The sequence below is a fragment of the Choloepus didactylus genome, chromosome 14, assembly GCF_015220235.1.
Source record: "Choloepus didactylus isolate mChoDid1 chromosome 14, mChoDid1.pri, whole genome shotgun sequence".
Classification (NCBI taxonomy): Eukaryota; Metazoa; Chordata; class Mammalia; order Pilosa; family Megalonychidae; genus Choloepus; species Choloepus didactylus.
Window position 1 is genome coordinate 62,733,100 of NC_051320.1, and position 12,271 is coordinate 62,745,370.

Here is a 12,271-nt window from a genome sequence, read left to right on the forward strand (position 1 = left end):
TTTTTTTTTTTTTTTTTTTTTTTTAATCATCATTTTATTGAGATATATTCACATACCACGCAGTCATACAAAACAAATTGTACTTTCAATTGTTTACAGTACCATTACATAGTTGTACATTCATCAACTAAATCAATCCCTGACACCTTCATTAGCACACACACAAAAATAACAAGAATAATAATTAGAGTGAAAAAGAGCAATTGAAGTAAAAAAGAACACTAGGTACCTTTGTCTGTTTGTTTGCTTCCCCTACTTTTCTACACATCGATCCATAAACTAGACAAAGTGGAGTTTGGTCCTTATGGCATTCCCAATCCCACTGTCACCCCTCATAAGCTACATTTTTATACAACTGTCTTCGAGATTCATGGGTTCTGGGTTGTAGTTTAATAGTTTCAGGTATCCACCACCAGCTACCCCAATTCTTTAGAACCTAAAAAAGGTTGTCTAAAGTGTGCGTAAGAGTGCCCACCAGAGTGATCTCTCGGCTCGTTTTGGAATCTCTCTGCCACTGAAGCTTATTTCATTTCCTTTCACATCCCCCTTTTGGTCAAGAAGATGTTCTCCATCCCACGATGCCGGGTCTACATTCCTCCCCGGGAGTCATATTCCACGTTGCCAGGGAGATTCACTTCCCTGGGTGTCTGATCCCACGTAGGGGGGAGGGCAGTGATTTCACCTTTCAAGTTGGCTTAGCCAGAGAGAGAGGGCCACATCTGAGCAACAAAGAGGCATTCAGGAGGAGACTCTTAGGCACAAATACAGGGAGGCCTAGCCTCTCCTTTGCAGCAACCGTCTTCCCAAGGGTAAAACTTATGGTAGAGGGCTCAAGCCATCAAACCACCAGTCCCCTATGTCTGTGGTCATGTCAGCAACCATGGAGGTGGGGCAGGCGAACACCCCTGCATTCTCCACAGGCTCCTCAAGGGGGCACCACATCTTTTTTTTTTTTTTTTTTTTTTTCCTTGTTTGTCTTTTTTCTTTTTTTTTTTTTTTTAACTTTCCCTTCTTTTTTCAAATCAACTGTATGAAAAAAAAAGTTAAAAGGAAAACAAACATACAATAAAAGAACATTTCAAAGAGACCATAGCAAGGGAGTAAGAAAAAGACAACTAACCTAAGATAACTGCTTAACTTCCTACATGTTCCTACTTTACCCCAAGAAAGTTACATACTATAGCAACATTTCAGTGAACTTGTTCCTACTACATCCATCAGAAATTAACAGACCATAGTCATTTCTGGGCATCCCCAGAACGTTAAATAGCTTATCTGTTCTTCTTGGATTATTGTTCCCCCTTCCTTAATTGCTCTCTACTGCTAGTTCCCCTACATTCTACATTATAAACCATTTGTTTTACATTTTTCAAAGTTCACATTAGTGGTAGCATATAATATTTCTCTTTTTGTGCCTGGCTTATTTCGCTCAGCATTATGTCTTCAAGGTTCATCCATGTTGTCATATGTTTCACCAGATCGTTCCTTCTTACTGCCGCGTAGTATTCCATCGTGTGTATATACCACATTTTATTTATCCACTCATCTGTTGAAGGACATTTGGGTTGTTTCCATCTCTTGGCAATTGTGAATAATGCTGCTATGAACATTGGCGTGCAGATATCTGTTCGTGTCACTGCTTTCCGATCTTCCGGGTATATCCCGAGAAGTGCAATCGCTGGATCGAATGGTAGCTCTATCTCTAGTTTTCTAAGGAACTGCCAGACTGACTTCCAGAGTGGCTGAACCATTATACAGTCCCACCAACAATGAATAAGAGTTCCAATTTCTCCACATCCCCTCCAGCATTTGTAGTTTCCTGTTTGTTTAATGGCAGCCATTCTAACCGGTGTTAGATGGTATCTCATTGTGGTCTTAATTTGCATCTCTCTAATAGCTAGTGAAGCTGAACATTTTTTCATGTGTTTCTTGGCCATTTGTATTTCCTCTTCAGAGAACTGTCTTTTCATATCTTTTGCCCATTTTATAATTGGGCTGTCTGTACTATTGTCATTGAGTTGTAGGATTTCTTTGTATATGCAAGATATCAGTCTTTTGTCAGATACATGGTTTCCAAAAATTTTTTCCCATTGAGTTGGCTGCCTCTTTACCTTTTTGAGAAATTCCTTTGAGGTGCAGAAACTTCTAAGCTTGAGGAGTTCCCATTTATCTATTTTCTCTTTTGTTGCTTGTGCTTTGGGTGTAAAGTCTAGGAAGTGGCCTCCTAATACAAGGTCTTGAAGATGTTTTCCTACATTATCTTCTAGGAGTTTAATGGTACTTTCTTTTATATTGAGATCTTTGGTCCATTTTGAGTTAATTTTTGTGTAGGGGGTGAGGTAGGGGTCCTCTTTCATTCTTTTGGATATGGATATCCAACTCTCCCAGCCCCATTTGTTGAAAAGACCATTATGGCTCAGTTCGGTGACTTTGGGGGCCTTATCAAAGATCAGTCGGCCATAGATCTGAGGGTCTATCTCTGAATTCTCAATTCGATTCCATTGATCTATATGTCTATCTTTGTGCCAGTACCATGCTGTTTTGGCAACTGTGGCTTTATAATAAGCTTCAAAGTCAGGGAGTGTAAGTCCTCCCACTTCGTTTTTCTTTTTTAAAGTGTCTTTAGCAATTCGAGGCATCTTCCCTTTCCAAATAAATTTGATAACTAGCTTTTCCAAGTCTGCAAAGTAGGTTGTTGGAATTTTGATTGGGATTGCATTGAATCTGTAGATGAGTTTGGGTAGAATTGACATCTTAATGACATTTAGCCTTCCTATCCATGAACATGGAATATTTTTCCATCTTTTAAGGTCCCCTTCTATTTCTTTTAGTAGAGTTATGTAGTTTTCTTTGTATAGGTCTTTTACATCTTTGGTTAAGTTTATTCCTAGGTACTTGATTTTTTTAGTTGCTATTGAAAATGGTATCTTTTTCTTGAGTGTCTCTTCAGTTTGTTCATTTCTAGCATATAGAAACATTACTGACTTATGTGCATTAATCTTGTATCCCGCTACTTTGCTAAATTTGTTTATTAGCTCTAGCAGGTGTATCGTTGATTTCTCAGGGTTTTCTAGATATAAGATCATATCATCTGCAAACAATGACAGTTTTACTTCTTCTTTCCCAATTTGGATGCCTTTTATTTCTTTGTCTTGCCGGATTGCCCTGGCTAGCACTTCCAGCACAATGTTGAATAACAGTGGTGACAGCGGGCATCCTTGTCTTGTTCCTGATCTTAGAGGGAAGGCTTTCAGTTTCTCACCATTGAGTACTATGCTGGCTGTGGGTTTTTCATATATGCTCTTTATCATGTTGAGGAAGTTTCCTTCAATTCCTACCTTTTGAAGTGTTTTTATCAAAAACGGATGTTGGATTTTGTCAAATGCTTTTTCAGCATCTATTGAGATGATCAATTGATTTTTCCCTTTCGAGTTTTTAATGTGTTGTAATACATTGATTGTTTTTCTTATGTTGAACCATCCTTGCATGCCTGGAATGAACCCCACTTGGTCATGGTGTATGATTTTTTTAATGTGTCTTTGGATTCGATTTGCAAGTATTTTGTTGAGGATTTTTGCATCTATATTCATTAGGGAGATTGGCCGGTAGTTTTCCTTTTTTGTAGCATCTTTGCCTGGTTTTGGTATTAGATTGATGTTAGCTTCATAAAATGAATTAGGTAGTGTTCCATTTTTTTCAATGTTTTGAAAGAGTTTGAGTAAGATTGGTGTCAGTTCTTTCTGGAAAGTTTGGTAGAATTCCCCTGTGAAGCCATCTGGCCCTGGGCATTTATTTGTGGGAAGATTTTTGATGACTGATTGGATCTCTTTGCTTGTGATGGGTTGGTTGAGGTCTTCTATTTCTTCTCTGGTCAGTCTAGGTTGTTCATATGTTTCCAGGAAATTGTCCATTTCTTCTACATTGTCCAGTTTGTTGCCATACAGTTGTTCATAATATCCTCTTATAATTTTTTTAATTTCTTCAGGATCTGCAGTTATGTCACCTTTTTCATTCATTATTTTGTTTATATGGGTCTTCTCTCTTTTTGATTTTGTCAGTCTAGCTAGGGGCTTGTCAATCTTGTTGATCTTCTCAAAGAACCAACTTTTGGTGATATTTATCCTTTCTATTGTTTTTTTGTTCTCTATGTCATTTATTTCTGCTTTAATCCTTGTTATTTCTTTTCTTGTACTTGGTTTAGGATTGGTTTGCTGTTCATTTTCTAGCTTCTTCAGTTGATCCATTAGTTCTTTGATTTTGGCTCTTTCTTCCTTTTTAATATATGCGTTTAGTGCTATAAATTTCCCCCTTAGCACTGCTTTTGCTGCATCCCATAGGTTTTGGTATGTTGTGTTCTCATTTTCATTCGTCTCTATATATTTAGCAATTTCTCTTGCTATTTCTTCTTTAACCCACTGATTGTTTAGGAGTGTATTGTTTAACCTCCAGGTATTTGTGAATTTTCTAAGTCTCTGATGGTTATTGACTTCTAATTGTATTCCATTGTGGTCAGAGAATGTGCTTTGAATAATTTCAATCTTTTTAAATTTATTGAGGCTTGTTTTATGTCCCAGCATATGATCTATTCTGGAGAAAGTTCCGTGAGCACTAGAAAAGTATGTGTATCCTGTTGATTTGGGATGTAATGTCCTGTAGATGTCTGTTAAATCTAATTCATTTATCAGATTGTTTAGGTTTTCAATTTCCTTATTGGTCTTCTGTCTGGTTGATCTATCTATAGGAGAGAGTGATGTGTTGAAGTCTCCCACAATTATTGTGGAAACATCAATTGCTTCCTTTAGTTTTGCCAATGTTTCTCTCATGTATTTTGTGGCACCTTGATTGGGTGCATAGACATTTACGATTGTTATTTCTTCTTGCTGAATTGCCCCTTTTATTAGTATGTAGTGGCCTTCTTTGTCTCTCAAAACATCCCTGCATTTGAAGTCTATTTTATCTGAGATTAATATTGCTACACCTGCTTTCTTTTGGCTGTAGCTTGCATGAAATATTTTTTTCCATCCTTTCACTTTCAGTTTCTTTGTGTCCCTGTGTCTAAGATGAGTCTCTTGTATGCAACATATTGATGGTTCATTTTTTTGATCCATTCTGCGAATCTATATCTTTTAATTGGGGAGTTTAATCCATTTACATTCAACGTTAAAACCGTGAAGGCATTTCTTGAATCGGCCATCTTATCCTTTGGATTATGTTTGCCATATTTTTCCCTCTCTCTATTAATATCCTTTATTGTACCTATACCGAATCTCTTTAGTACTGAACCTTTCTCCAAGTCTCTCTGTCCTGTCTTTGTTTCTCTGTCTGTAGGGCTCCCTTTAGTATCTCCAGTAGGGCAGGTCTCTTGTTAGCAAATTCTCTCAGCATTTCTTTGTCTGTGAAAAATTTAAGCTCTCCGTCAAATTTGAAGGAGAGCTTTGCTGGATAAAGTATTCTTGGCTGGAAATTCCTCTCACTCAGAATTTTAAATATATCGTGCCACTGCCTTCTCGCCTCCATGGTGGCTGCTGAGTAGTCACTACTTAGTCTTATGCTGTTTCCTTTGTATGTGGTGAATTGCTTTTCTCTTGCTGCTTTCAGAACTTGCTCCTTCTCTTCTATGTTTGACAGTGTGATCAGTATATGTCTCGGAGTGGGTTTTTTTGGATTTATTCTATTTGGAGTTCGCTGAGCATTTATGATTTGTGTATTTATGTTGTTTAGAAGATTTGGGAAGTTTTCCCCAACAATTTCTTTGAATACTCTTCCTAGACCTTTACCCTTTTCTTCCCCTTCTGGGACACCAATGAGTCTTATATTCGGACGTTTCATATTATCTATCATATCCCTGAGGTCCATTTCGAGTTTTTCAATTTTTTTCCCCATTCTTTCTTTTATGTTTTCATTTTCCATTCTGTCATCTTCCAGGTCACTGATTCGTTGTTCAACTTCCTCTAGTCTTGTACTATGAGTGTCCAGAATCTTTTTAATTTGGTCAACAGTTTCTTTAATTTCCATAAGATCATCCATTTTTTTATTTAGTCTTGCAATGTCTTCTTTATGCTCTTCTAGGGTCTTCTTGATTTCCTTCATATCCCGTACTAGGGTCTCATTGTTCATCTTTAGTTCTTTGAGTAGCTGCTCTAGGTGTGTCTCTTCTGGTCTTTTGATTTGGGTGCTTGGGCTTGGGTTATCCATATCGTCTGGTTTTTTCATATGCTTTATAATTTTCTGTTGTTTTTGGCCTCGTGGCATTTGCTGACCTTGATAGGGTTCTTTTAGGGTTTGTAGACCAGTTGAAGTCCTTATCTCTAATTTATCAGATCTACAGCTTCGTGGAGTACACTTTCTCTAACTAACCAGCAGGTGGCGTCCACGAGCCACCTGTTCTCCACAAGCCAGATCTCCCCTGCTTAGCCTTTTTGGTGAGTGGGGGAGTGAGTCTTGTGGGGCCCAATTGGTGTCCCAAGCTTGCGTGTGTAGTTGGTGTTGCCTGCCCTGTATGTGGGGCGTGTTTCTGGGCAGTCGGGGAGGGGAGGTGGCCCTAACAATCAAATCTCCCTGATGATCCTAGAGTTTTAAAGCTACTGCAATAGTCTAATCCTTCAGTTCAGTCCTGCCACAGTTTGTCTCTGCCACTGACCCACAAGTCTTTGGTATTGGCGTATGGCTCCTGAGACTTGCAAGTGGGCCCCTCTTCCAGGCTGTGCACCCCGGGTCCTCTGTTGAGGGATGACTGTGCTATGTCGCAGGTGAGTGCCGTCCCCCCAGGGCAGTTCTGGGCTGCTGGGCTGTGTTGGGAGGCTCCCAGTCTGCTCAAATGATGGCTGAATGGGGCTCTGTTAATTCACACTGCTCCCCCTTCCCAGCTCTGGGACATTCAGCTGAGGTTGCAGGGAAGGCTAATGTCCACGCCCAGTTTTGTGGTGTGTGCCTGTTATTTGAAGCACTTCCGTCACACTGGGTTGTCTGGGGCAGCTCTGGGCTATGGGGCTGGCGATGGGCAGGAGTGTTTCCTGTCCACCAGGATGGTGGCTGTGAGCGGACACCCCCCTTTTCTTGGGAAGTTGTGTTGTTTAGTGAATTTTCTCAGCCACTGGATTATTGCCTTTTGTCTCAGAGCTCTCTTAGTTCTGCTCTTGACTTGACGTGCCCAAATTTCAATTCTTTGAAGCTTTCTGTATTGAGCTTCTTAGAGTAATTGTTTTAGAAAAAGCAAAAAGGATTTAAAAAAAAAAAAAAAAAAAAAAAAAAAAAAAAAAAAGGCCCTCCTCAGAGATCTAATGGGTTATTGAAATGCTAATAGACAAAGCAACCAGGGCCATTAAGGAAAAGTGCCCAGGGCAGAGAGATCAGCCTTGCTTCGGGATTTGCATATGCGCCTCAAGGCCTGATCTCCGCCCTTCCCCTTTCTGTGTTCACCAGAACTCCAAAAATCCTCTGCTTTTATTTTGGAGTTTTTCGTGTTGTTTTTTTTCTATGCCTGTCTCCTCTCTGCTGGGCTGGCTGCTCTCAGAGTCTCTGGTGTCTGGCCTCAGTCTATCTATGGTTGGAGTTTGAATCAGTAGAATGAGTTTCCGGTAAGAGCAGCCACTGCAATTCTCCCTTCTCCTTCCTGGAGCTGACAGCCCCTCCTCCCCCGGGACTGAGCCTGGCAGGGAGGGGCGCGGGTCCCCTGGCCGCAAAAACTTACAGATTTCGCTGATCTCAGCAGTTCCACGTTTTCATGAGTGTTGTATGAAGTATGCCCAAAGACAGATTGCTCTGTGGTGTCCAGTCCACGCAGTTCCTGGCTTTTTACCTACTTTCCTGGAGGAGTAACTAAAACATACAGCTCACCAGTCTGCCATCTTGCCCCGCCTCCAAGAATACCTTTTTAAACAAAGCCATTGCTGTTTTCCCATGGAATTCCTAAAAAGATATATCAAAAGAGGCAATGTGACAAAGGGAAGCAGTGTAGTCTTAGGTTAATTGAGCCTATACTTCAAACACTAAAGCAGAATTGTGAAAAGGCTAGAATAAAGCCTCTTGCCTGCCTTGAAAGCTGTGGAGCTCCTTTTTGCCCCTTCGCTTTATCCCAAATCTGCCTACCCATGGGCTTTCTTGGAAGATATGAGATCAAAGAGAAGCATGTATGGAAACACAAGGGAGTAACAAGGCAGGCTTCTTCCTGCATGAAAATACTCCCTTCCCTACTTTTGCCATGTGGTTAAAAGAGAGTGAGAGAACACTAAAGCCATGTGATTGACCTTTTAACCCAAAGTGACTCTACTTACTATAAAAGATGGCCCAAAATATATCCTCTAATATGACCAGCCATATTAATAAATTCTTTCTCTTTTGGATGGGTCAAGGAAGGAGAGAAGAGATGAAAGAGTTCTTGAACTTTGCTTTACTCAGGGGATGATAATCATTACCTGCTATCAAAAAGGTTGTAGGCAACAGAATAATTCTTTCAAACAATGATTTTATAAACTGTAGTTGTATTTTTCCCCCTAGAATTATATTCATTATAAGGGTCCAAGGTAATATTCCTGTGTAACTTTGTGCATTTCTCTAGCGCTTTTAACTCTTTGTAGTAATTATTGTGTTTCAGTGTCCCGTTCTACATATAAGTCGCTTAAGGGCAAAGATTTTATGTTCATTGCATCAGTTCACATTTGTACTATATGTATTTGAATGTTTATTGGCATTGTGTTATTATATATTCCTGAAATTGTCATACTATTTCCAGTAACCACTGATAGTTTCCTGAACTGTCCAAGTTAATTGCAAGTAGTAGCATAAATGCAAGAAGTAAAAAAAAAAAAAAAATACTTCAGTTAGAAATATCAGTGTGGTTTGAAGAGGTTAAATACTGCATATGATTCAAGAGTTGTTCTCACATGCATCATCCTTAACTAGTGTCTAACGCAATTCCCCTCTCTATGTACATATTGTTATTAAATATATAATATTTTATATTTATACTTAAAATAAGTTTAAAAGCACATCTAAAATTATAATATATAATGTATAGTATGCATTATAATATAAATACTGTATAATGCATTAAACATGTTATATACTATGTAATACATGTAGATTGTATTATTAATTTAATATAGAAATATATCAATGCATAAATATATACAAATATATAAATTTTATAATATAAGGTATGTGTTGTTTAATAAATATATATTTATATACTTATATAAGTAATATGTAGTATGTAAGTGATATATTAATTATAAAATATGTAACATCTATGTATATATATAAATAATTTAGTGTTGGTACTTTTAAACTTTAAATAAGTCACATATTTATTAAAAGATTATAATTTTTTAAATTTGTACTTGTTAAAAGATTATGCCCTAATCATACCTTGGTTTTATTATATTCTCAGATCAAAATTTTATGGTATAAAGCTCTGAAAAAATTAGAACTTCATAGTATACTTTGTGTTTATCCAGATTTTAGATAAGCAGATCTTTATGTTAAAGAAAAACCCACATTTGTATTAACACAAGTAAGAAATATAAAGCACTGGGTGAGTCTTTTTTTCTAGAGTTTGGATGAAAGCATTGTTTCCATGATTAGAATTCAACAATTGATCCTTCTTTGCTTTTAACAGAACTGCTGAAAAGCTCAGCGCCGAATCCAAATTCCTAAGTGTATTACTTTATGCTGTTCCTTACAGTTGCATTTTATTTTTGACTCTGATATTTCAGTTTTTTTGTATTTTATTATTTTGCTGTTTTACTTGTAAGCAGCCTCAAATTCTAAGTCCTAAGATAATGGAATTTAAATGCATTCTGAAAGAGATGATTAAACATAATTTATAGGGAATAAATGATAGCTATCCTACCTATTCTCTTTAATGAAGAAAGATAATATACATTGTTTCAGAAGTAAATATTTTCTTTTAAATTCCGTATTTTGAATATATGGCAGGAAATAAATATAAATGTTGATATTTCTGTGTCTGTGTGGTTTTTCTTCCTCAAACTTCCTTTGCCTTCCCTATGTGTTACCAGAGAACATTTCTGCAAATTTTCAATCACAAAAGGGGAAAACCACAGTACAGTTGAGGCAAGACAGGAAGTGGAGAGTTTGGAGTTGCTAATTATTTTATGGTAATAGTTTATAAACATGTTATACAAATCATAATGTGTAATATATAATCATATACAAAAAAGATGATTGTAAGTTAACCTTTTGGGGACATTTGTACTAGGAATGCTTTGTTGTTTTCACACGTAAACATTTGGGGCAATAATAGAGGTTAGATAGATTGATGCTTATACTTCTGTAGTGGCTTAAAAAAGAATTATTCAAAGAAGCTTCAGAGAACGCTCAAATAAGCTTCAAAACCACTATGTTAAGAATCAAAATCTATAAATACTAGTCAAAATCAGCTACAAAGAGATACTGAATACTTAAGGTAATGTATATTTCTGTGAGCTGTAATGAGGACTGGTATGATTCCTCTGAACAACTTAGATCTTTCTTGAAAGAAATTATACTCTTTTATGCTATACTTTGAGCATATGCTAAGCTAATCTCATGTATTCTTTTCAATAGGATTAAATTGACAAATCAGGGGATTATTATAGATACTGAATTGTAGAATTTGAGACCTTTCGGGATCCTCAGAAATCATGTTATTTAACAAGGTATATCTTAATTTAAGGAACGCATTTGACACTGTACCTTGATACTTTTTTTATGAATAATGTGGTAAAATAATAGTACTGTTAAGTGAATTTTATGGTAATTGAACAGTCATAAATAGCATGTTGATAGCTTTGTGTTGACTTGCAGATGGGCTTCTGATGGCTCTTCATTGGCTACTTCTTTGCTCACCCATTTATCAGTTTGAAAGAAAATATGAAAAGGAAGGTGTATAGTGTTGCAGTTAGGGATTTGTATCTCAGCTGCATCATCATTGTCTTTTGGCAAATTACTGAATTTAGCTAAGAAAGGCTTCCTTAAAAATCAAGATATAGTATATATCTTATAGGGGTGATTTGAAAATTATATGAGATGGTTCATAAAACACTTAAATATAGCAAGTATTCATAAATGTTAACTGAGATTATTATTTTAATATTATCACTTATTCAGTATGTGCTAAATGAGTTTATATTTGATACAAAACTTCTGGATATAGTAGTTACCAAAGACAACAGGACTAATCTGAAGTTCTTAATTTACGTCATAAAATAAAATGATTGTGGAAAACTTTGTTCGTAGATGCTAATAATTGAACAGTGTCATGCTGCTCTTAAAATTGTAATTCCATTTTCATTTTTTCTAATTGAATCATAGTATATTAAATGATTGTTCTACAGTGTTCTGCAGTGATCTATCCTTCCTTCAACAAACATTGATAGCTGCCATTGTGCTAGAGATTCAGCCCTACATTTTAGAAGGGACATGTGAAATTTATAAAGGAGGTCTAACATTATGCCCTAATATAGTTTGAAGGAGTAAGATCCATTTGTTAGAAAAAAAAAAGTCATGTTAAGCTTTGATAGCTCTTTTAAAGTATCTAGAGTCTATGAGATTGAAGAAGAGGCCATCTTGTTCTTTATTATTTCAAATAAGTCCAAATCAGAACTGAGTGTAGAAGTTACAAAGGGCAGATTTTAGCTCAAAGCTCAGAAGAACCTTTCTGCTATGAAAACTATTCTGCAAGGTACTGTGCATTTAATCATTAGGTATAAAAACCTCTGTGGAAGTAATTAAAACAAAAGATGAAAGGCGTTTATTTGTCTAGCCTTCCTACACTATGGAAAACTGAACTTTGGAAAGGGGTGACTATGGATAGTATTTAGGGGGTCTGTGAGCTTGGATGTAAAAAAATCTACATCTTTTCACCTACTTCTAAGTGAAATACAACATTTCTTTCAATTAGGAATGTAAGCAGGAAAAGAGAGTAGTCCCCAACAGAACTCAGAGATATTTTCATATCATTTATTTGTTGTAAATACAAAATGTTGTTTATGGCCATCAAAATATATTATGCTTATAAATAAACATAATAAGGAAGCATATGTAACTATTTCCAATTTGTTTTAAAAATATTTGGATATTTGTGTTTCAACATAATTGATTTTCTTTGTAATCCTATACTTTATTTTATACATTTAACATTTTGAGAAGAGTTCACTATGAGAATCATCCATGACGCATGAAAGGTTAGAAAACTCTGATCTAGCTAATTAATACTTTATAGAATGGTTATCAATGAACTCCTTGTAGCTTGAGATACAAAAAGGCTCTT

At 36.5% G+C, this 12,271-nt stretch overlaps 1 protein-coding gene across 8 annotated transcripts in view; it reads left to right on the forward strand.

The window, feature by feature from the left end:
* OXR1 (oxidation resistance 1) overlaps window positions 1-12,271 on the forward strand; it is a 494,800-nt gene that overhangs the window by 402,040 nt on the left and 80,489 nt on the right. The window contains exon 2 of one of the 8 annotated variants that reach the window (XM_037803216.1): window positions 10,567-10,658. The exons of the other annotated variants lie outside the window; for them this stretch is intronic. Within the exon in view, the coding sequence (XP_037659144.1) occupies window positions 10,644-10,658 (15 nt within the window). The 5' untranslated portion in view covers window positions 10,567-10,643. The remainder of the gene's footprint in view (window positions 1-10,566; window positions 10,659-12,271) is intronic. 8 annotated transcript variants of the gene reach the window in all.